The sequence below is a fragment of the Hippocampus zosterae genome, chromosome 20, assembly GCF_025434085.1.
Source record: "Hippocampus zosterae strain Florida chromosome 20, ASM2543408v3, whole genome shotgun sequence".
NCBI classification, from domain to species: domain Eukaryota; kingdom Metazoa; phylum Chordata; class Actinopteri; order Syngnathiformes; family Syngnathidae; genus Hippocampus; species Hippocampus zosterae.
Genome location: NC_067470.1, coordinates 7,303,877 through 7,328,421, shown reverse-complemented (window position 1 = coordinate 7,328,421; position 24,545 = coordinate 7,303,877). Strand labels below are relative to the sequence as shown.

Here is a 24,545-nt window from a genome sequence, read left to right as displayed (position 1 = left end):
TATTGTTGTAGCCGTTTTACCTTTTAATTTCAACTGTTCCCGAAAGCTTTTTTCTTTATTTTTTTTATAAACGCGCCGCAGTATTGCTTCATGTTCAAGCTTTTGCAGCACCTACAGTGTAAACTGTCCAGCCTCAAAATATTGACTTAATTGCAAAAAATGTGTTTTTAAATTTCCCAAACAACCAAAACAATCTTAAAAGCAGAAGGAAATGAAATAGTTGGACATACAAGTTTTGCAGACCAGGATTGAGTCTTTATTGTGTTATGTAAAACCCAAAACGACTGAGCAATTTCAAAATATTTTCAAACCACATGAGACAAAAAAACAACCTTTACCAGAATTTAAGCGTCAATTAAACTGTATATTATACCCCCCCCCCCCCCCCCCCCATGTATATACGTTCACGATTACATGATTAAAGGCAGTTCGGGCTACTGTACAGACTAACGACAGGTGAAAATAATTAATCACATGCATACGAAAACTGAAACCATCAAAGCTGAGAGAAGAGCTGGGTAGCGTTGTCGACATTCACCGGCTCCTTTGGCGGCTCTTTGACGATCTAACGAGACAAAAAAATAATTCTGAATGTGAGGTTGGATGATTCGTGGAACGTGTGTTCGACTTCACCTGCTGTGCTGGTTTCTCTGCTTCTGCAGCGACCGGTTTGGAAACGCTGACGTCCCGATGAACTTCCGAGAACATCTGGTTGAGGTTCTCCACTTTCTCATTCTTCACAGCGTTGATCTGAGATGATGAGAATACATTTAATATCCTGATTTTAAAAACGGGGTTGCGACGAAGGCGGGATCTTACATGTTTGAGTGTCGTCCGGATAGGTTTGGCTTTGTTTTTCGCCTTCAAGTGCTTGTTCGCTGCCACTTGGAAGACATTTGTCTGTTTTTTGCCTTTCTGTTTGTTTTTACCCATTTTACCTGCGATCACAAAATCATTGTCATTGTCACAACAGGAATTCCAAACAAAATGACAGCTGATTGTGTGATGCATTGGCTTAGACAGAATATTTTGCCTTGTGATTCATATAATAGCTATTATACGATAACTGCCAATTGGTTTTCTTATGCTGTTACCAAGAATATAACTGATGCTATTCCAGGAACACACACAACTAGACAAATGATATGGCTACACACAAAAAGTACACGTAAGTGCATTTTAATACATGTTTTATCGAGCAAGTTTGGTGTGTCGTTAAACGGAAATAGTGCAATAATCCATTTAAATGCCCCAAAACTCTTGCGTACCGTGCGTTTGTCGACACGTTGTTCTGTTTATATTCCCCAGCGAGCAGCGTCCGTTCTTGATGACATCATCAATATGAGACGCGTCGACGGCGAGGTAAAGTACTCCAATTCGTTTTTAGTGGATACAAAAATAAACTTATCTGGCTTTCCGTTCCACTAGCTATCACACACAATGAGTTAGATATTACGTTCCTGTGTTATTGCTTTTAAATACACAGGTTACACGGACATTTGTGTGTTCTTACGCTTTAATGCCTAGAAAACGTTTTTTTTTTAATGTCGGCGGCTTTAATTTGTGTAAAGTTGCAAGAGTATCGTGTGCAGGAAGTTAAAATTACGGTTTTCGTTTTGGGTGCGTGGCCTTCACAATGAAAGGTAAGGTTTGTCGTAAACGTTTGGGCTGCGCGGCTTTAAATTATTTATTTAATATCTTAAACCTTTTGTTTTGTTTTGTTTTTTGTGATACTTGGCGAGTCATTTCGAACTTTTCAGCTCACGTTCATAGTACGGTACTTCCGAAACGGGCATCGACGTTCCTCCAAGCCTGTATTTTCACGAGATGCCTACAGGTGGCGCCCCTGGACAGCAGAAACGCTTGCCGAACGGTTGCTTGGGCTGTATATTGCTTTGCGAACCTATACAATCTATCCGCCATGCTTCAGTCTGAATTGAAGGTCATGATTTCGGGGCGTTTGAGTACTCCGGGTTTGGATTTGACTTGACCTCCTCCCGGTTCTGTTCCGAATTGACATCTTGACTGCTTCAATTCTTTTCATTTTCATTGTTTATTTTATGATCGCTGCGGCTCTTTTAACGTATACGTTGGTTGCAGACGAGACGTTATAAAGAGGACGATGAGATAAAAGACACTTAAAAATGTCTTTCTGAATGGAGCGGACGAGGACATGGGGGTACCGCCTGCGTTCGTGGCCACGGAACGAGCCGAGCGTCGGGTTCGGCTCGGGTAGCACCGTTGGATTGGATTAGGTGCACGAGAGGGGGTGTGGGCGGGTGGGGGCGAGAAAGAGAGAGAAGATTGCTGCAGCACACTTGGAAGCCCGTGCATGAGGAGGAGGAGGAAGAGTAAGGGGGCGTGGGGGGGATCCGCGTGTATTTATATATAAGGCGACGCGCAGCTGTCAGGTGTCGGGGGGGCACCAGCGCTCTGTTTTCAGGATTATTAAGAGAAACTACGCATCCACTCAATAGTGACATGGCTCACGCTTGGGGTTACGCCGCCAATAACGGTGAGCTCCGACTTTCATCCTGATGCGCCGCAATTCGCCCTTCCGCCGGCCTCATTTGCGCGCACAGCTCCTCATCTGTGTGTGGAGAACGCGCAAAATTGCACGCATTTGCTTTCAACGCCTGTGTGCGGATTCATGTTTTTGCGTGTATGTGTGTGTGTGTCCCACTCCCTCCCAGGTCCGGACAAGTGGGCCGCCAGTTTCCCCATCGCCGACGGTCCGCGCCAGTCGCCCATCGACATCAATCCCGGCCTGGCGTCGTACGACGGCGCGCTCAAGCCGCTCAACCTCAAGTACGACCCGGCCACCTGCCTGGACATCCTCAACAACGGACACTCCTTCCAGGTGACCTTCCTCGATGACACGGACAGCTCTGGTGAGTACAACACACTATTTTTTAATTGTCACGTTTTATTTATGACATCGCCGAGCTGTGATTTATTTTTAAATCACTGAGATCCTGTATTGATCGCTGCAGACAGGATATTTCACTTAAGATTCATTTTGTCTTTTTTTTTTTTTAACATTCAGATAAAATGTACTCTATGGCTTCATTGTATTTTGTCACCCTATATGAGTACAATAAGAGCTCATTCTTCCTGCTGGAGGGTTGAATAGACTGCAGGGGAGGGGGCTTCATTTTAGCCCCTCACCACCCCCCCTTAGCTTGCATGTGGACAGTGCATGTGTGCATGTGTAACTGAATTGTTAATGTCACCTCAAGTAAACCTTACCCAACACGAACGCTGCTAACAAGGTGAAAACGCACCCCCCCCCCCAAAAAAAGGATTTTCATAGGAACGTTGTCGATGAATTTACCGCGATGATTATCTAACATTTGTCCTTACCTTTTTTGTAAAAGAAAAAAACAATAAATTCTGGTGATAAACTAATAAACATTTCAATTGTAATTGAACCTGCATGCAAGAATAAGGCTGTCACGTCACGAGAATCAAGTCATAAAATTGTGAAAAATGTGGTCTAATGTTGGAAAAAATTTGTTATTTTTAATGAGAGCGCAAAGTAATACACGGACAATAAATCAACATCATTTTGGTAAAATGACTATTTTTAATCTCTTTAAAATAGATGTTATACATAAAAAATACAATATTATTTTCCGCCTGGCTCGAGTATCGCTTTTGTAGAGATGCAAATAGATCATTTGTGCGTATTTTAAAACCACTTCTTATCCAGATTACATGTGTGCTTGCCAATTGAGATTAGGGTTACGTAATCTATTCCGGCCAGCCGCTCTGGTGCAAATACGTGAGAGAATACAAACTGAAAAGTGCGTCCCGTCTGTCGCTGTGACTGTTTCCACCTGCGTGTTGGTTTTGTGACATTTAGTCATGCATCCTGTGTTCTAAGAAGAAGATGACGCATCCCGACAGAAGCGCTGCCATGATTACGCACATTACCGTGCTCCCAAAATAACATTTTTTTAAAAATCAATGCCTCCCTACATTTTTTAATGGTACCCCTTTCCAAAGTTCTCAGTCATTTCCCATTTTTCTAACTTTAAAATAATCACAAAATTCAGCACATGCAAGGGAGATTTGGGGAATGCTAGCCCATAAGCTAACCGCTGCTCCGGCTACGAGCCGCTACGGGGCTAGCTAAACACACGCGTAGATGCTCCTCCAAGTCTTGTTGAACCCTCACCTCAGTCTCAGCTAATCGGAGAAACTTTTGACAGGTTTTGCTGTCACTCAAGGAGAACAAGTAGAGCTTGATAAAACAAGCAAAGCAGAAGACAATGAAGCAGTTAAGATAGGCGCTAATTCGTTGCGAAATGTAGAGCCCCAAAACAGCGGACAATGTTTTGGTGGTGCACTTTTATTAGAAGGAGAAGCAGGGAGAGCAAAAAAAAAAAAAAATACGTCAACAACACTCCATCCGTCTCTTGTCTCCCCACGAGCAGTTCTGACCGGCGGTCCCATCTCGGGGACGTATCGGCTCAAGCAGTTCCACTTCCACTGGGGGGCTTCCGACGACAGGGGCTCGGAGCACACGGTGGCCGGGAACAAGTATCCCGCAGAGGTAAGGCTGACTTTGTTTTCTGGATACGAAAGAGAAACGCCCCCCTCCCTCTATTATGGCGCACCTGTAGAATTGGATGTGGTGGCGCCCGGAATGGCTCCGAAGCCTCCCCTCTCCAGGTGGACTGGAACATTCTTTCTCGATACTCCACATGTGCTAGTCTGGCTGTCTTGTATTCATTTATGCCAGTTAACTGAGTTGCGCCCCCCCCTTCACCCCCGAAAGCCATACTGTGCTCCCCCTGCGCTCAGTCTGGGGTTGGTGGGGGGGTTTTTTTCCCCTCCCCTTTCCACTGTTTTAAAATACTTTTGGTGTGACCTGTTAAATCCTTGGACTTGTTTTCTCAGCTCCATCTGGTGCACTGGAACACCAAATACGCCAACTTCGGCGAGGCGGCGGGCAAACCTGACGGACTTGCCGTGGTGGGAGTTTTCTTGCAGGTTCGTATGAGAAGCAGGGGGGCGGAAACCCCCCCACAATTCACCTTCTGAAATGGGGTCGTTAACAATGACTCATCATTTTTCCCTTTTAGATTGGTAATGAAAATGCCAGTCTCCAGAAGGTTCTGGATGCCTTTGGTGCTATCAAGAACAAAGTACGTTTCCATGGCAACTTGATTTTCGAAACTTGAGTTTGCATCAAGTGACGCTAATAGCTTTTTTTTTTCCTGCTCAGGGTAAGCAGACGACGTTCAAGGGCTTCGACCCGAGCAGCTTGCTACCCGCCTGCCTGGACTACTGGACGTACGACGGCTCCTTGACCACGCCCCCTCTGCTGGAGAGCGTCACCTGGATCGTGTGCAAGGATCCCATCAGCGTCAGCTCGACTCAGGTAGCGTCAGCCGTACAAACGCCTCGTTGTTAGGTTAGCGTTGCGAAGAAGCATTGTTCATCCAAGCCATATTATTTTGTCTAGAAGTCTGCTAGCTGAATGCTAACATACAACGTGAAACCCCATAGACGGGCTAATGGAAATTAGCATAGATGTTAAGGTACCTTCAAACCAATGCAACAATACAGATTTATGTTCTCTGTGCTCTCTGGGAACAATGACTATTACCTGGTAGGGGGCCTTCCCTGCCTCCTATTCTCGCCCTCTATGATGGTGCACGCCGACATGGCACAAAGTGGTACTACACCAGGCATGTCCAAAGTCCGGCCCGCGGGCCAAATCCGGCCCGCGGTCGAATTTCATCCGGCCCTCGGCCCCTGTCATAAAATCAGTGCCGTCTGCCCCGCAGGTTGGGCGCAATGGAACACGTGTTGCATTGACTGAGGTCTCGTAGACTGGTGAGTGATGTTTCATAGAGTACTGCTTCCCTCTAGTGGCTAAATGAGTAATAGCATTCACTAAATGAGTAATAGCATTTAGACACTAGAGGGCATCACTCACGAGTTAACAAGACATCACTCCGTGTTTATATTGACTGATATGTCATATTTCAAATTCCTGTTTCAAATGAACCAAAAGAAATTCTTAAGATTGTTGAAATTCAAATAAAAATGGAAACGTGAAACAGACTGGCTTACTAAAATTTCTTGAACAATATTGTTGTTCAATGTAAAGAATGTCAGCCAAGGTCGGCCCCCCGACATTTTACCACATAAAATCTGGCCCCCTTGGCAAAAAGTTTGGACACCCCTGTACTACACTAAAAACAAAACAATAAATTCCACAATGCCTCCCACCACTTATGCGCAACAAAAAGTCTAATAGTACCAGGCATATTCTCCGCACCGGGAAAGTGATGATCATCGTCGACATGGCAGTGGCGTCGCTTGACAGCAGTACGAGGCAGACACCAACGCGGCGTCTCTTCTCTCCGCAGATGGGCAAATTCCGCAGTCTGCTGTTCTCAGCCGAGGGTGAGCCCGAGTGCTGCATGGTGGACAACTACCGCCCCCCGCAGCCACTCAAAGGCCGCCAAGTGCGCGCGTGCTTCAAGTGAACGCCGGCCGCTAGCTTCCCGTCAGCTGTCAAGTATAACTGCGCCATCGGAATTGGAAGTCGGAAACGGGGCTAGCTCAGCCTTCCGTTCTTTACGTCATGTCAATTGATTTTTTTTGACGCGAAAAAAAAATCTGTTGGAGATTCAAACTCCATTTTGAAAAGAGAGATTGAATTTTTGACAGATTTTTTTTGTCCCGTCCATGTTGAAGTGTTTGACACTGAATGAACGAGAGAAAAAAAACATCACTGTTCCACATTCAAATCCAAGCTCTGATGGCACAGATATACTTCCAACCCCGATTCCCTTCCCCCGATCCCGCCACGGTTGCCCTTTCTCATACCTCCTTTTAGCCGCGGAATGGCAGTGCGCTCCAAAGCTCGTCACGTGTCTCCCGTCCTTCCAATATTCCTTCATGGAATTATTCCTGCCCCGTGGAGCAGTTGGCAGGCGTCACTTTTGTCAACGTGCACCGAACCGGCCAGCGAAAGAAGCCATCTGCCATCATTTGTGCCATTTAACGCTGCAAATCCACCCCTATCTGGCTTCTGGATGAACCGCCGTGACGACTGCGCCAGAACACCAGGCCGGCTAAACACGAGCCACGAACCCTTTTGATGTGCCGTCCTCCTCGTGTGTGTTTTTAAAATGTATGCAAACCAAGTACTACTCTGTGTATCCTCCTCTGGAAAAAAATGGAATGAAATGTTCTGTGTCAAAAGAGAATGTGCAATTGAGATGATTTTAAAAAAATGCCAAGACGACGACAAGAAGCTGCCATGAGATGAGACGTTCACGCCGACACAGTTGCACTGAAATCATTCAAATGAACTATTTTCGAAGCTCATCTTTGTCTCTGTATTTCTGCACCAATGTACTCAAGACAGATTGTAATTCATTTTTTAAAAAGGACAAATTAGATGCCTTATTGTTATTTTAAAATCATGCCAGTGGTTGTCGATCCCCGTCCAGAAGTTGGATGTCTTCTTGTTATTCCAAATATAGAAAGTGGACCTCTGACCAGTTGAATAAATCTATTCGAAAAATGTGATCTCTGCTGAGTGGTTTGTTACATTAAATCGAAGATAACTTGTCAGGATCGATCACAAATTTATTTGATTACAGAAGCCAATGAGGTCGTTGGGACTTTGTATAAAGGCTAATGCTAGCCTATTTACAAGCTAGCAGGTGCAACTCGCCACTTTGTGTAATTTGTGAAAAAGCTCCAAACAGAGGTCGAACATCGGATAAAAAAGAGCTAATGAATAATTTCTGTATTAATGCCAAATAACGTTTTTTTTTAAATAAGATGCTAAAAGGTTTTTTAAAAAAAGTATTAAACGCTATTCTAACCTCGCTACAAGAGCAACAAGAGAGCTCGTTTTTCTTTTCATATTCTTGAAAGCATTTGACAGCTCACCATTCAAGCTAAACCTGCCAATGAACACGTTTTGTCATGCGTATTAAGGCTACATTATCCTCTCTGCGCTTCCGAGTTTTGAGGTAGTTACCGGAGATGTAGTTACCGGTAAAATTTTATCTTTGTGTAATCTTTAAAAAACTTGGCCCTTTAACATTAGAGCTAAGCTAACATCTCTCCAAGTGCAAGAACAGTCTAAGAACTCTAATTCATGTATTTTACTTGTAAGCAGTTATTTAAAAACCATAGTAACCTAGCGTAAAAGCTAAGCTAGCCTATACAAGCACGATGTTTACACTTTCTCTTCATATAATTGTTTAAAAAGTTTGAAATTTTAGCACTAATGCTTGGATAACCTCTCTCTAAGCGCGTTTTCCTTTTTGTTAACCATTGAATAGCTTAAGAATGTAGCGTAAAAGCTAACATTGCTGAAGCTAATAATGCTAATCCTTTGTTGAGTGTAGTTGAAAATGTGACCGTTTGGGTACCCCGGGGACCCCAAAAGCTTGTATTATTGGTAGTGGGGGTGGGGGGGGGGGGTATTGTTTATTGAACATATAAACATTTACAGTAAGAAAATTGACAGGAAGTAACATTGTAAAAAAGGAAGATGCTTCCATTCGGAGCTGGAACAAGCTATGACCTTGTTGATCAACTCCTGTAAGGAGACTCATGAGACATAACATTTCTAGCCTGGCTGGCATTTTCTCAGTCTGCTGTGACTATTTGGGTGTGAGATGTCCACCTAAGTCGCTGATTAATAGAATTTTTGTGAATGCAGCTTAAAAATTGCTAGCAGACGCTTAGCTAAGCGCTAGGCTGGTGAAAATATTTGATCAGGAAGCAATTGTTCTTTGCAAAAATAAATATTACCGTTTCAATTGAAATTAAATTTTTATTATTTTTCTAATCAATTTAATTTGGAGGGGCTGAATTAATTCAGGAGCTCGTTTCGTCGACAGACTAGCTGTCACCATGACACTGCGTTTCATGAATGTGCGCGTGTTTTTGTTTTTAATCTGTTGTGACAGCTGGATGACCTTGCTGGGGCCCGTCATGTGACACATGCACACACACGCACACACGTGTCCTCTTTATTTTTGTAATGCCTTTTTTCATTTCATTCTTTTTCATTTCAAGATGAAATCAATGGCAACAGTGGCGATGGCCTGACGCGCCGAACTAGAACTGTTGGCATAGATTTTATTCATTATTCTGTCACACACGGACCCTGTGGGCTTTCCCCCCCATCCTGTTGCATAATCTGGTGGACAGTAGCCTCGCTTGCCCACATGGAGCATTTGTGTGTGTGTGTGTGTGTGTGTATGATTGTCAAATGAGATGTTGCACTTGTGTGTGATTATCAGTAGAAAAATCCCACGAGAGGGAGAGCATAAATAATATTTCCTTTTGTGTTTTACTCACATACACTCTAAGTATATACAATATGCATTCTCCTGTTGCTTTTTTGTTTGGGGTTTTTTTTGTATTTGAGTTTTGTACGGTCGTGAAAAGACAATTGTCATCGCGGCACAAAGCGTATTCTCACACGCGGATGCTATCTCGGCATGTTTTCAGTCGCAGCATTGAGATAACGTAAAGGGGTACATGTTTGATTCCGTATCTCCTCGTTGTCGAAGCGCGTGTGTGTGTCCAATCTCCGCGGTGTCATCGGGCGAAAGGGCACAACGTCGCCGCGCAGAAAGGTCTCAAGACTGCAAACGAGCAGTATGTTCATTTCTTAACATTATCCGCTGTCTGACTATTTTGTATCGCAGACCACCGCGCATGTCATATTGACTCCTGTTGACGTGATCAGAGCAGGCGCACAAGTGGGTTTGTTTTTCATCTGGAGGAGAATATGAGCAGAATTTCATTGCACTCATTTTGTCCTCCAATGTGTATGGCAGGGGTGCCCATTAGGTAGATCCTGATCTACCGGTAGATCTAAGACAGGTCCCAAGTAGATCCGAGGAGTGTCGAGAAGAAAGCAAACAAACAACCATTTGTGTGTCTTTGTACATGTTAGTAATATATTTTTTGTGTTAATATACACTGCACACTAATCAGTCTCATTTTCAAAAAAAATAAATAAATAAAATAAAGCAGGTAAATCTTAAATTTGTGTGTGTGTGTGCGTGCGCGCGCCGGTAAGGGTAGATCCCGTGAGGTTAGTTGATCAAAAAGTAGATCTTCGATCCAAAAAGTTTGGGCACCCCTGGACTGTATGCTAATATGTTAGCATGTTAGCCCGATAATCAAGGCAGGGAAGCGTTTTGAACATGAAAGCTTCCTTTCAGCAGCTCTACCCATTGTTAGCATCCCTTTCTTTTCTTTTTTTTGTGCAACCATTAAAAGAGGACGAACAATCCCACTCATTGACCGACACTTGATTAGCCGCGAGTCAGTGCGTCCGAGAGTGGGTCAGATTTGTGTCCTGGGCTCCATCGGTTGCTAAGCAGGACAGATCGCATTACTCACGGGAGTAGAGTTTCCTGTTCACACACACACACACACACGTGCGCGCACACACAAGGTCACTACTCTGACATTACCACGTGGAAACGGTGCGGTGGCATTGGCCACACGTTTTTCAAAAATATTGAGATGCCTGCAGGGTGGCAAAACCGTATTCTGTCAATTAGCAGGTGAAAATAACGCGGACTAAAGTAGAAGGACGTTGAATAAAGCTTTTACCCAATGTGCTCTGTTCACAAAAGGATGAAGACACTCACAGAAAGTGGGGGGGGGGTGTGAAAAAAATGCATATCATGTTCACGATTATGCTTTTATATTGTAATGCGACCATTTGGCCCACCTGTGGCATATGTCTTAAAAGTATTGGGACATCTACGCTAAGTGAAATAAATACAGCGGCTTTAGTGATACTTTTATTTTGGAAAGCTATCGGCTACCCACCTGTGTGAGATGAATGCGCGTGTAAGCACACCTACAGGAAGCTAAAAAAAATCAAATCTGAAAAATCTGCAGTCATACTTTTATTTTGAAGTAACTATTCATAGCCCACTTGACCTCCCATCAAAACTATTCAGAAACCTACTTAAACTAAAATGAAATTATTTAGTGTCAACGGTAATGCTTTTATTTTTGCGGGAGGTGAGCAAAGGTATCGGGTCACCCAGGGGACGTTAAAATACACATGACAGACTCATTCTTCTATCTGCCATCTCTGTTGTCAGCGTTCAGCATCTTGTGCCCGTGGAGGGGGTGGAGGGGTGAGGAGGGCGAAGGCGGGGATGGGGGTGACAGATTTTATCCCGTCATCAAGCACATCCTATTATGGCTTCTTTTGCCAATCGCGGCCGCCATCTTGTCTTGAGAGTGACGTGTGTGCAAACGAGGAATTTCCTGCGCACTGCATCAGGGCGCCGTCCCAAGCGCTCGTCCGTAGGGGGAATTTGCGCCACTCGGTTCTTCCCGTGGTCTCTCGTTACATAAGCGGCCTGCGTGGCAATTTGGGAAATGCTCTGAATAATCTGAACAGTTTGAAATTGGAAGAGTTGGGGGCGGGGGAGTATGAGGGATTTTTTAATGTGATAGTCCCAAATTTATTCATGTTCAATTATTTTATTTTTTAAATGAAAAGAGTTATTCTGTTTTGCCTGTATTATTTTTGCATGCATTTTTATTCCTATTGACAAAAAAAAAAAAATCATCTCAACATCCACATTGCCTCGTCTTTTGGGAGCATCAGCTCAGCCTCAACTCTGATGATTTTTTTTTGGGGGGGTGAGGGCGAGGGGGCATCTTACATAAGGCGTTACATCACCAGCATCGGCACCAACATCTTGTCGCAGCATCGTGTGCCGCCATCTTGCAGCCTCCTCGCTCCCCTCGTGTGATTATTTATTTATTTGTTTTGCAATGATAACACACGACTGTTCTAAAACATTTTCACCACCGCGTCGCACGTCGGGCTACCGAAAGCCCTGGCGCGCTCCCCCGATGCCGCATCTCGTAACCAAATCTTTCATTTGGGAAATATCAGTTGAATCTGAGGTTGAGGGTCAAAGTAAACATCAAACTAAAAGAATGGCGCATGATCGGTTTGAAACAATCGAGCTTTGTTTGAGGCTTTTTTTTTTTTTTTGCTAATGGCGCCATAAGCAATAAAAGCGAGCAGGAAGTGTCAATCAGGCCATTGATCAGTGATTTGCAAGCCAGAGCATATGCTCTTATTTATCATTAAGCGATCATTCGCGGACGGTATCAGGCGCGCTGACGTTTAACACCTCATCAGGAGGAAGTCAAGTCAACTGCAGCGACCTTCTCGCTTAGTAAATCATCTTTCTGATAAACGCCCGTCCTGATTTCCTCATCGGCCTCACCCAATTGTTTCAAAATTTATGTTTCCACATCAATCGTGTTGACTCTGTGGCTCGGGAGTGGGGGGGGAGGGTCATAGTTTTGCATCGTCGTCCATTTTTTTAGGTCATATTTGACTTTGGTTGTTCAAATATAGTTTTTATGAATCAGTTTTTAAAGTGGGTTAGCATTGACTATCCAAAACAAGAGGAAACATTTTTTTTCCACCTTCCGCGGATGACCCAAAAATTTTGCATACATTTCAGGCGGTGGTTAATCGTTGACCGGTTAGCATCTCGGGCAAAGGGTTAATTTTTAAACGTGGCGATAACAGGGGTGGGAAATTTTTTTCTCGCAGAACATTTTGTGGGACAGGAGCGTGTGGCCGCGGTGTTTTCCGTTGGGTCCGGTCGACATTGGCGCCGTACACCGCATGGTGATCAGGCCTCGGGATCGGGTATTTTCTCGTTAAACAGTCGGTACTTTCGTTTACTTCTTTCACCTTGAAATTTTGTGGCTTCATGTAAAATGATTCAAAATATTCCACAGATTATTACCATTGTTTTGTATAGTTGTTTTTTTTAAACAGCAATTATAAGTGAAGTGTAATGGGGGTATCTTAAAAACAGTGAAATACCAAATATAATTTTTTAAAATACAAAAACAAGCAGTGAAAAGCATTAAAAAACAAAAAAACGTTTTTTCAAAATGACCCATTATGGAAGCGTTCAAAGAAATTAGCATTATCGGTGAAGGTTGGGCAATGCTGCGCGGTGTGTCATTTCGGATGGCGACAAGCTTATCGGATACGGGTGTGGGCAGTTAAATTGTCATAGTGATGGCGATAATAAAGAAATAAAAAAATAAAAAGTGGAAGCAATGAGAAAAAGATGCATGAGAAAAGCAAACGTGACATTCATGATCAATTACTTCACTCTTTGCATTTTGGACAAGCATTTCAAATTTGGGGCATTGAAATGACGTAACAATATGTGGGTGTGGGTGTGTGTGTACGTGTGTGTGTGTGTGTGTGTGTGTGTGTGTGTGAGTGTGTGTGTGCTGCTTTCACGAGCTGCTGTTTGTAGATAAGAATGATTGTGGCTCATCAAGTGCCTTGCAAAGCAAAGTTGTGCTGCTCCTTGTCCCTCGACTGTGTGTGTGTGTGTGTGTGTGTGCAGCAGCTGCATGCAAGACACACACACATGCACACACATTCTGTCCTCGTCCTGCTTGCATAAGTCCGGTTCAGTCCCTTTTTGCATGAGTGCAATTCCACCTCAATCAACAGCTTAATTAGTGTGTGTGCGCGGTGTGTTTAGACTAGAAGATGATGGAGGCTTGTGTGTTTGCTTTGCCAACATTGAGACACACACACATACAAACACACACCAGAGCAGCTTTGGCCACAAAATTGGTGATCGCGTAAATAACCGTGCGTGTGTGTGTGTGTGTGTGTGTGGGTATGTATGTGCGTGTGTGCTGTAGTGGCCCCCCGAGAGTCCACAGGTTCAAAAGTACAACAGCCTGACTTCCTGCTAATTCACGTTTTCCTTTTCTCGTGCGTTCGGCAGAGCAGCCACAAATTGTCTTGTAACTGAGCGTTAGCGCTCCACCAAAACGGAGGCCAATAAAATGCCTTGTTCTTGTTCTGATCTGGCAAAGATCAGCACGGTGACGTCAAGTCGCCCAGAGAAGTGCCTTCCTAAATCATGATCATTGATGGAATGCAGTTCCTTTTGAAAATCATTTCACACACAAACAGGATCTGGTCCTCTTTGGGGACCTCAATTGATCTCTGAGAAGTTCAGTGTGAGGTTCGACTGGGGACCAAAATAAAAAGTAAAAAGTATGTTGCATTAAAACTACTGTGTAGTGGAGTAAATGTAGCACATAACCTCCTGTTCAGCAGTGTTACGGGCACTGTTATGAAATAAGGGTGTGTAAACAAGTCTTCTGAACCCTTTTCAGGGACAGCGGTCACTACAGTGGACAGCGCGTCATGTGATCAGGTTACAGGTTCTCCTTATTGGTACAAGAAAGAATTCATTTTGAATTTGGTGTCACTTCCTGAATGCTCTCGGTGCGCCCAAATAATGCCCTGCTGTCGAAACAGACGAGCGGCTGATAAATAAGGGTCAAGCGGTCCTGTTTGGAGTCATAACAAGACGCCTTGGCGGCTCCGTGAGGATTACAGGCACCCGATTCCTACTAACACCTTCCAGTAAACAAAGGCCAGAGTGTGTGCGGACCGCGGATCAATAAGCGCTTGTATCGTTTTTTTTTTGTTTTTTTTTGCGTGCGCTCAGCTCGAGCGGCTTTGCACCTGAGTCTTACGGGCAATGTGGCGTGTGGTCGCGGCTTAATCGGGAGGGTGTCTCGCACTCATTGGCGTGTAAAGGTCGCCGGTCGAGGGAAGGAGATCTCATTAGCGCCGGAAGGCGTTTGTAATCCTCTTCCAGATGCCTTTGTGGAAAAAAATAATAATTAAACATTGGATATTTAAATACCAAAAGTGTCAACCAAATGTTGTGCTAACCGTCGAGTGCTAGCTAGTGCTAAAATACAACAAAAGAAATGCCATTGTCGGGCTTACAGTTATTAGCGTGGATGTTACATCGAGCCTCGACATTGTCAGAACTCTTTCAAAAAAGTATTGCCTAAAAATTGCTCACATGCGGCTACTGTCAGACTCGTTAGTTTTTCGTTGGCTAAGAACTTTAGCGTTCAGTCAGTTGGGCAGATGGCCAGTGGGCTCTTTCTTTATCTTATATTAACTTTTGGTGGGTCGGTCGGTTTAAATCCCTCCTCAAAACTCACTTGTATTCTTTGGCGTTTGACTCAGCATGACTTAGATTTGCTATTGTTTTTACTGCTTGGTGCTTTCTACCGCCTTATTACTTATTACTGATTCGTCTTACTGTTTATTGTATATGTTAAATCGCTCCATGTACAGCACTTTGTATGCAGCGATGGCTGTTTGAAAGTGCTCTATAAATACTGTTGACTTGACTTGACTTGACTTTGTTAGCTAGTCAGTTGGTTAGTTAGGTAGTTAGCAAAGTACACACACCCAGCTTGTTATTTACAAGTAACTTGTTAGCTAGCTAGCGCGCCAGCTCGTAGCCTACTCTTTTGGCTCAGACAATCGGGTAGCTTGTCAAGTTATTCAGTTTATTAGCTAGTCAGTCAGTCAGCCTTGAAGGAGGTCAGCGCCGGCATTCTCCCGGAAGAATAGTAGAAGGGGGCCAAATTGTTGCGCTGCTTCCTTGGTGATGTGAAGCATCTGGGACACCACGGGAATATTAACGGCTCTCATCAGAGTTTTCATTCACATGCATATGCCCCCCCCCCCCCCCACGACACCCCCACCACCACCTGGCAGTCGCTTCCATTGGAAACTTTTCTTTCATTTGACATGCTCACACACTGCAGGTTCTTTCCACCATAGAGCCCCCCACCCCACGACACCCTCCAAAGGCCAGTTTGTGTGAAGTCTCCCATTTTTGGAGACTGTGTTGCCAGGCAACATTGAGCACGACGATGAGTCTATTCTTGTTTATCGTTGCACTCTTGCGTTGCAAGTATCTCTGGGAATAATACATTGCCCCCCCCCCTCGCCAGGCACCCCCCCAAAACACCCAAAAAACACCCTTACATTCACTGCTGGACGCAGCATTAGATACACCTGCAATTTTTCGGTTATTTACAGTTGTGTTGTGTATGACTTTTTATGCTAATAGCCTGTCAATGGTGATTGGCTGATATTTTAGCATTAAGCTAGCTGACTTTCATCAAATGAAATGACATGGTTTGTACAACTCTGTTGTTGTTTGTTTGAAATATCCGTTATAAAGTTATAAGACGAATGCGGAATTGATCAGTTTCAAGAGCTTCGCCGTTAGCATTGTGCTAGCGCACTTTTTTGAGTTTTTTTTGTTCGGTTAAATACACTTGGTGTAATTCTTGTCATTGTATGCTTCAACGGCGCTCAGTATGATCCATTGCAAATTACGCCCCACTCCCCAAGACTATTCCGACCAAATGTCGCATCTTCTCACAAGTTCATTCATGAGCGTTTTAGCAGCACCGAATAGAAATGGGGGCCGTTTCAAGTCTTACATAACTAAATAACAAAATGAATTCAGGAATTTTGGGGAGTGTTAGTTTTGTGAAACAATTACTCCCGCAAACACACTATGTGCAGAAAGTTGACACTCAAGGTTGCCCCTTCATCCATAAAATAAAACCTCCGAAGGGAGCTACGACTCACGACAACTCCCTTGAATGCTTTCACGGTGATTACACGTGAATTAAAGTTCTTTCAAATTTGTGACGCGAGACATCCAGAATTGGACCGCTGGTTGTTTTTGCTAGCCAAGTGTCCATTTCTCAACGTCAGGCTCGTCTTCACCTCTGATTCCCTCTTTGGAACTGCACACAAAGACACGGAAACACACGGAGTGTACAGTAAGTACATGAACAAATAAACTTAAAGGGTGTGTTGGACATGATGCGGTTACACACCCTAATTGTGTTCCAGGCAATTGAATTTCAATCGGGACTGTTATTTACACACCGTTCCAAAAGAACAGCAAATGCTTCACTTTGAGCTTGAAAAGTATTGTGAGTTAGTCTGGGAAAAGTTTTGCACCGTTGACAATCTCGATAGGGTATTGGAAAGGCTGTCGTAAAAATAGAATCATAGAATCAAAAAAATATATATTTAAAATATTGTGAAACATTTTAAAGCCTATTTTTTATATTTTAAATATTTTTCACATTATTGTTGGTATATTAAAAAATTATTTGTGCAAAGTGCATTGCATGGGTATATGATTAAGGAGCTTCCTGATAATAAATGATGCTAAAATAATTTAAATGTAATCTTGGAATTTTGTCATAGTTAAATATAAATAAAACCCCCAAACAAAATAATTTAGAAATAAGTATTGAATACATTCTAAAATAAATATATAATAAAAATGACAATCATATAGAGGACACAATGATGACATTTTTGAATATTTTAAAAATATCCACTGAAAGACGGAAGCACATTTTGTACACGAGACAATTCTGGAGTTTGCTCAGCCAGCCATCCAAATTGACTGAATGCAGACCCCTGCGCTGCTCTACCAAGAGCAGCGAGGGGCCTGTTTTTACTCTCCAGATGGAAATAAAACAGAATCAAATGGATCATTTCGTTCACCTAATTACAGCGTTGCCTCTGTCTTATTTGTAACATTTTTAGGGAAACACGAAAAACACGACGCGTAAGAAACATACACTTGTCTCGGTTTTGTGCCGTTAGCTTAATGACATCAAGAAAAAAAAATGCTAACACACTCATACTTTTTATGCATATTGCGATTTTTTTTCCCATCAATTTTAAAATCATTCTGATTTTTCTGTCACTGCACGCCAGATGCAACCGCTAGGTGACGCCACGAAATTCGCAACATCTGGCCGCCGTCAACCAACATTGTATTCTTGCGTGGGGGGGTACTACCAGTTGGGGGCGCTATTGTACCAATGAACTGCTTTGCGAACCGCCAATTGACACCACAGAAGAAGATAAAGGACGAACAAGATGCTCGTCGAACGCGTTTTGTGCTCACTTGTTTGAAAATAATATGATTGTGTTTCACAATGCATTAAAAGAACTTTTGTTGTTCTTTTTCTTTCGCGAATGTGTAACCTAATATTTAGAAAATTGTATTTAAGTGAACCTTGGATCAAAGCATTTTAGCAGATGCTCTGATAATATAACAAGCCCACATAAATAACCTTTATGAGCATCCAGGGAAGAAACATTCCACATTGAACATTCGTCTTGCCTGGGAAAATGTGCGCGGCTTCGACACACGTCCAGCTTGGGAGGACTTCACCGCTAAAATGTGAGTTTGCTTGCAGACGTAAGGTAATGTGTGTGTGCGTGCGCGCGTACGCTGGAATGATTGTGATCTCAAGGACATTGGTTTGTGCGTGCGCGCACGCGTGTTGTTTCACACACGCGCGCACACAAGCTGGGCGCCAACCGCCCGATTGACGTTAAGTGTAGCATGAAAGGTGGCAACGGATGATGATAATGACGATGTTTATCATTTGGCCCAAGAGAGACGCGACCTTGAAAGGACTTTGGTTGTAATGTAAACATGTCTCGTACTTTCCTGTTCTTCTACAAGATTGACTCGTGCGTGACCTCTGTGGCAAGATACTCTCAGTAGTTTTTTTTTCTCTCGGCATATTGTTAGGCCTTCTTTAATTTGCTTTTTACTGACCTGACTTGTTGATATTAGTCGTAGCAGCAGCAGTAGTAGTTGTTTTGTAATCGTAGTATGGATTTCATTTAAATGTAATTGTGATTTTTAAAAAAATTAAATGTACATTTGTTATGGATTGGTTGTTGTTGTTATTATTACTAGGAGTAGTAGTAATCGTAATATTTGATGTAACAGTATCCATCCATCTATTTTCTAACCCACTTTTTCCTTACAAGACTCGCGGGCGTGCTGGAGCCTATCCCGGCTGTCCTCGGGCCGTAGGCGGAGTACACCCTGAACTGGTTGCTAGCCAATCGCAGGGCACACAGAGACAAACAACCATTCGCGCTCACAATTTTTTCTTTGCACAGTATTCATATGAGCAATTCCAGTCTTGGGCTCACAATGACGATAGCGTTTGGGCTTAGAGCACCACCTAGTGTTGTGGCATACACTTAACAACTTTCAACAGGTATCTGATCTGATTTTGTCGGTTTTTGTATGTGGAAACTTTCGACTTGCACTTCTCCGTTTGTACACTTGCAGGTCATATGGAACGTGTTTGTTCCAGTTCCACCCACGCAGGATGCCGTTTGTTTGTTTGTGTTGACTTCCCGTCTGTGCCAAAATAAGAGAATGTGCGTCCCATCGAGCAACGGCGGCGCTCTAAGTTGTAAGTAATGGATTGTTCTCATGGTTTATTCAGCGCATCCTCCCTCTGCCCCATTGTTTTGGGGCCTCTGGGAATTTGCAAATGTGGCGCCACTGCTCGGGGTCAAATAAAGTCTGATTATTTTTACAGGTGACCCAAACATCCTTCCTAAAGAATCAAGTCATCATCATCATCATCATCATCATGCATGCATGGATGAACACAAACAATATGATCTCCTGTTCAAGTTGAATCTTTACTCATTTTTTAATGCAACTTAAATTCAAGTCTACGTTCCATGATATTGATCTAATTCTCTCCTGATAGACTATTTCGGTCATTCTTTGTGTTTCATTTCACATTCATGTTTTCCTCATTTGTTCAACAGTTCACACACGTTGACAGAATCGTTCCAAGTGTATTTCACAATGCCAGACTTTACTCTTCCACGCACACACACGCGCCTACTCCCACACATACACAAACACTCCTTTTCTGACTGATTAAGCGAAAAAATGGGAAGTCTGTGTTTGCTGACGCGCAATCAGATGCTGAGTTTCCTCTTCTTGTGACCTTGTGTGCAAAATCCTCCAGTAGGTCATTGAAAAAATGCACAAGCACAACAAATCAAGGAAAAAATAAATACGCAGGCATAATTCAAAGTGTAAATAAAGCAACAAGCTAAATTTAGCTTCCATTGTACGGCTGATTAGCCAGAGAGAAACGGAGGCCTCAACGGCCAGTCTCTCTTTTGGTTTTGAAACAGATGTTAAAAATAAAGAATAATCCTTATTAAAGAAGCAGCAAAACTGAAGTAGAGCTTGGTTTTCTTGTTTGTTGTTTGACACGAGTATGAAAAATAATAACAGTTTAATTTGGGGATTTCCGTCAGCATTTCTAGTATTGACCATGAGATGGAAACAGCGTGGCTTAAATTCCATCAACGCTCACTATACACACGTGGAGAAAATTCTTGGTACCCCTTTGTTAATGAATGAGAGAGTATATAATATCCAGTTGCCAAAAAACACACGGACCCAGTTAATCTTTAAATGGGCACAACCTCCAGAGAGTTTAAAAAAAATAAAAAATAACGGTTGGTCTGTCAGCATTTGCTGCCCTCTGTTGGACAGCTCTATGCGCGCATTGTTAGGTGCTTGGATGTTGATGGTTACTTCACAAATAATAAAAACATCACTAATCGCCCTTATATTTTGTTAAATATTTTAATCGCACCTCACATGCTGAACAACTCCAACCGGTAAGCATTTTAAACATTTCCAAAGAAAAATGCTCTCGGCCTAAATAATTTCCGAAATTGAACGCACGCTAGCGAGGAGGCGGAGGACCCATGTGATTCATTTTAACCAATCGACATTCATGTAGGGGTGTTATACCCACCGCCGATTGGCTTATGTGACAGTCAGTCAATTTAGCCTACACCTCGTAATTTTGCTCAGCTTAATAACAAGCCCTAAGTAAAACGTAACTATGAACATTAATAAAATGTACATTATAAACTTGATAATGATTTCTGCTCACTAAAATACCCATGACGTCTCAGCGTTTTTCGAACATTTTCAAGAAATGCAAAACATGTCGGCACGGCGTGAGTCTTAAATGGAACGCACTCTAGTAAGTGGGCGGACTCTCGTGATCTTAACCAATTGCCCGTGAGCAAGCGTGTTAAATCCCTCGCTAATTGGCTCAATTGTGAGTCGGTCAAGTTTAAGGACGCCACTTCTCCGTCGCGGGTTTTGGCGTTTAAAGTTGATGACGGCGTTTTTATAACTTTCTGCGTGAGTTTTTGCGAATTAGTTGTTGTTTCTTTTCCTGCCGGCTTCAAGAAAGGACCATGCAGTCTATAAGGTGAGGACATTAGCAAGTGAACGACGACTCGAGCTAAACCTCTGCATAATTTCTTGTTGTGTCTAATTGACAAGCGACAAAGTAATCGATTAAACGATTTCTCGTAAAGTTGGTACTTGGGAGTTTTCTGTGGCCTTTTGCACACGTTTTATCACGATAGTTAGTTTGCTTGTCCGCGACGGCACAGCCACTTTACCGGTTGAGTCACTCTGACGTGATTGCTCAATTATGTGGCAGGAACCTCTTCCGCGCTCCTTGGGCCAGCGACGTCAGGCTCGAGGGCAAAACTGTGCTCATTACAGGGGCCAACACTGGCATCGGCAAGGAGGCGGCGGCCGACCTGGCCACCAGAGGTCAGTGTGAGCAAATCAAACACACCTGGGATGCTTCCGGATTATTATTATTATTATTATTATTTCTTTTGGGTGGAGAGGTTGGGTGGGATCCCGAGTCACTCTTGTTATGCATTTACTGGTTGTATTAGGTACCCATTCATCAAATATTGACCCGTTGCAGCTACATCACGTGAGTGCACCATGACGTAGGGGAAAACGTTGACGGACTGCCTCAGTGATTTAGCGACTGTAACTCATTTTTGCCCATCCACCACTTCCAACTGTTGTCTGCCGTGTTCACGGTTTTAATCAAATCGTCGACTTTCTCTGAATTCGTAAACACGACATTTACCATTGTTTTCAATGCGTTTGGTTTATTTCGTGCTTTCTAATATTTTGCTGACAACATTGTTTTATTCGCCGTCAGCATTGTTTTGTAATTTTGTTTTGGGTGTTGTAGTTTAGTGGTTTCTTCTGCCAGAATATTAGGAACATCTCTCACGGTGACGTAACTCAACCACAATATTATTCAACGTGTTAATTTCTTAATTTTGTCACTAGGGGGCCCGCTTGTGTAGTACTGTAGTTCCACTTGATTTCGATTCCCTCATCAAAGTTTATAATCACAAACCACTAACGGGTGCAAAGTTTTTGAAAGTTTCCATTAAATAATAATAATAATAATAATAATAATAATAATGGCACTTGACTACAATTTAGTTATTTGTGAGATTTCAATAATGCTGTGATGTTTTGAAGGGGCCAGGGTGATCATGGCATGCAGGGACATGGAGAAAGCTCAGGTGGCCATCCAAGAGGTTAAGGACCGGTCCCTTAATGAAAACGTGGTGTGCATGAAACTTGACCTAGCTGACACCAAATCTATCCGAGAGTTTGCGCAGGCCATCAATGAAGGTGAGTTGTCCCGAGATGCGCCCAGAATCCTCTTTAATTATCACTGCCAAATGTTCCTATGATCTTTTTTTTTTCCTTCTAGGGGAGTCCAAACTGAACATCCTAATCAACAATGCTGGTGTGATGGTGTGTCCATACAGCAAAACTGTCGATGGCTTTGAGATGCAGATTGGAGTCAATCACATGGGTGAACTAGTATTTATTTTATTTTATCCGTGCAATTTACTGAATTGTGCTATGTGAGACTTCAGTTTCAATCATGCAATTTGGAAAGAGGAAGTCAATATGTAAAATATCTTAAATTTGGGATTTTTTAAAAAATATGAAATTGGCAACATCCTGAAGTTTGTGTGAGTTCTTTGAATGTTTAAAAACAAACACTTCACAACAAGTGAATGCTTTTAGCATTGGTTAGCATCCTGCTAGCAAGTGGTCAGGTTGTTCAACAGCGTGAGGAGATTACGGCCAAGGTAAATGCGGCTTTTATGACTCTGTTCTTACGGCCACTTTTATGATGATAACTTTTAATGTTGCATCATGCTTGATTATTTGTTATATCACATTTGATTGCATTTGTTTATTATTAGTGTGATAAGATGCCTGGGTCACTCCAGTTTATAAAAGTGGCCACAAACACTGATTTAGCTTTTGCTAACCAAGGTGTTGTTACTTGTTAGCTTTTATTAACCCAAGAAAACGTATCCCATCTAGAAACCTGAACACTGTCTTGAAAACCTTTTAATCTGGCTGTAAACACTACACCAGGCTTCAAGGCCGAATTTAAAACCTTACCCTGCCTTGAAACCATAATCCAGCCTTTGAACCTGGAATTGAAACCCTATTTAAAAACCCAAAACCGTTCTTGAATTGTTAATTTTTAAATTGTAGCACGTTTTAAACCTGGTCTTGAAAACCTTTATCCTATCTTAAAACCCTACCCCTTGTTTGAAAGAGTAATTCGAAACTTGCCCTTTTTGAGTGTCCTTATTGATTTTGTCCCAATTCGCTCACCCCCCCCAGGTCACTTCCTGCTGACGTACCTCCTGCTGGATCTCCTGAAGCGTTCATCTCCCGCCCGCATTGTGACGGTGTCCTCCATGGCTCACTCTTGGGGCTCCATAAACTTGGACGACATCAACAGCGAGCACGCCTACGACAAGAACAAAGCATACGCGCAGAGCAAGCTGGCCAACGTCCTCTTCACGCGCTCCCTCGCCAAACGCTTGCAAGGTCGGCGCACATTTTTGGCTTAACCCAAACATAAAACCTAATTTGAAACTTTAAACACTGTTAAAGCTGAACCTTGAAAACCGAACCCAGACTTGAATCCCTGATTTGCAACGATGAAGTTTTGTTTTAACCACCGGACCGTGTCTCGATGTGCTGGCCAGGCACAGGCGTGACGGCATACTCTCTTCACCCGGGCGTGGTCCAGACGGACCTGTGGCGCCACCTGAACGGGCCTCAGCGCTTCGTGATGAAGATGGTCAGCCCCTTCACCAAGACGTCGGCGCAGGGCGCACGCACCACTATCTACTGCGCCGTGGAACCCGCGCTGGACCAGGAGAGCGGCGGATATTACAGGTAAGCAAGCGCCCAAATCGCCAGCTCGGGGGGGGGGGGGTTTGCTAGGGCGCCTGCTCAATCACGCTTGTTTGCTCCTTCGCCGCAGTGACTGCGCCGCCGCCAACTGCTCGGCGGCAGGCAAGGATGACGAGCTGGCGCAGAAGTTGTGGGAGCTCAGCTGTCGGATGCTCAACATCACGTGGGAATGACTTCCGCGCGCACTTCCTGTTTTGCCGGCTTCCGATTTTTTTTATATTCGTAACTCGGCTTTTCTTGTTTGGAGTTGTCATGTTATCGACTTTGTACTGAATATTTTTCTTCTAATAAATATGGCGCATAGGTTTAACCTTCAATCCTTGTTGGAATTTACTACAATTTTAGCTGCATGCTTGCAGATGTTTTTGCATGATTATTTTTTTTTAATTGTTGATGTTCCATTTGTGCTGTCTCGGCGTCCTCGTCTAATCTGGTGTCATCCTCCCCACCTGAGCATCAAAGTTCATAACGTGACGGGTGCGCGGTGCATCCACAAAGGTCATATAAAAGATTGAAGATTAATAAGTGTAAACCTGCCTGCTTGTTTACGGCCTTTCCGCACACCTGATAAAACAATCGCTGATGAACGATCAAACGTCAGTGTTAAGACTCAAACACATCGGATCAAAATGAACGCAGTCTTGCATAATGGCGGAC

At 43.3% G+C, this 24,545-nt stretch overlaps 3 protein-coding genes across 4 annotated transcripts; 2 read left to right on the top strand and 1 right to left on the bottom strand.

Annotated features, from left to right (window-relative positions):
* Positions 1 to 233: 233 nt before the first annotated feature.
* Positions 234 to 1,409, bottom strand: rbis (ribosomal biogenesis factor). The gene is made up of 4 exons (XM_052053978.1): positions 1,269 to 1,409; positions 820 to 938; positions 634 to 750; positions 234 to 565 (listed from the first exon to the last, which is right to left on the bottom strand). The coding sequence occupies exons 2-4, from the start codon at positions 931 to 933 to the stop codon at positions 497 to 499; spliced, it is 300 nt and encodes a 99-aa protein (XP_051909938.1). The 5' UTR covers positions 934 to 938; positions 1,269 to 1,409; the 3' UTR covers positions 234 to 496.
* Positions 1,410 to 1,621: 212 nt separating this feature from the next.
* Positions 1,622 to 7,552, top strand: LOC127592901 (carbonic anhydrase 1-like). 2 transcript variants are annotated; one of them, XM_052053975.1, is made up of 7 exons: positions 1,622 to 1,643; positions 2,694 to 2,891; positions 4,440 to 4,558; positions 4,906 to 4,998; positions 5,091 to 5,153; positions 5,234 to 5,389; positions 6,387 to 7,552. In XM_052053975.1, exons 1-7 carry the CDS (start codon positions 1,637 to 1,639, stop codon positions 6,504 to 6,506), a joined length of 756 nt encoding a protein of 251 aa, XP_051909935.1. In that variant the 5' UTR covers positions 1,622 to 1,636; the 3' UTR covers positions 6,507 to 7,552. The 2 variants fall into 2 exon arrangements, with proteins under 2 accessions (XP_051909935.1, XP_051909934.1); XM_052053974.1 differs by lacking the exon at positions 1,622 to 1,643 and adding an exon at positions 2,346 to 2,515.
* A 13,306-nt stretch (positions 7,553 to 20,858) lies between these two features.
* rdh12l (retinol dehydrogenase 12, like) lies at positions 20,859 to 24,205 on the top strand. The gene is made up of 7 exons (XM_052053969.1): positions 20,859 to 21,036; positions 21,274 to 21,389; positions 22,131 to 22,286; positions 22,369 to 22,473; positions 23,307 to 23,516; positions 23,678 to 23,870; positions 23,959 to 24,205. Exons 1-7 carry the CDS (start codon positions 21,023 to 21,025, stop codon positions 24,059 to 24,061), a joined length of 897 nt encoding a protein of 298 aa, XP_051909929.1. The 5' UTR covers positions 20,859 to 21,022; the 3' UTR covers positions 24,062 to 24,205.
* The last annotated feature ends 340 nt before the right edge of the window (positions 24,206 to 24,545 follow it).

What these genes read in the sequence shown, in the direction of transcription:
- rbis (XM_052053978.1), bottom strand. Translation starts at nt 933, where the DNA reads ATGGGTAAAAACAAACAGAAAGGCAAAAAACAGACAAATGTCTTCCAA. An exon ending in TCCGGACGACACTCAAACAT is followed by an intron (nt 751 to 819) that starts GTAAGATCCCGC and finishes TCATCATCTCAG; the next exon opens with ATCAACGCTGTGAAGAATGA. An exon ending in CAGAGAAACCAGCACAGCAG is followed by an intron (nt 566 to 633) that starts GTGAAGTCGAAC and finishes TTGTCTCGTTAG; the next exon opens with ATCGTCAAAGAGCCGCCAAA.
- LOC127592901 (XM_052053974.1), top strand. Translation starts at nt 2,482, where the DNA reads ATGGCTCACGCTTGGGGTTACGCCGCCAATAACG. An exon ending in CGATGACACGGACAGCTCTG is followed by an intron (nt 2,892 to 4,439) that starts GTGAGTACAACA and finishes CCCCACGAGCAG; the next exon opens with TTCTGACCGGCGGTCCCATC. An exon ending in TGGTGGGAGTTTTCTTGCAG is followed by an intron (nt 4,999 to 5,090) that starts GTTCGTATGAGA and finishes TTTCCCTTTTAG; the next exon opens with ATTGGTAATGAAAATGCCAG.
- rdh12l (XM_052053969.1), top strand. An exon ending in GGCCGACCTGGCCACCAGAG is followed by an intron (nt 21,390 to 22,130) that starts GTCAGTGTGAGC and finishes GATGTTTTGAAG; the next exon opens with GGGCCAGGGTGATCATGGCA. An exon ending in GATTGGAGTCAATCACATGG is followed by an intron (nt 22,474 to 23,306) that starts GTGAACTAGTAT and finishes CACCCCCCCCAG; the next exon opens with GTCACTTCCTGCTGACGTAC.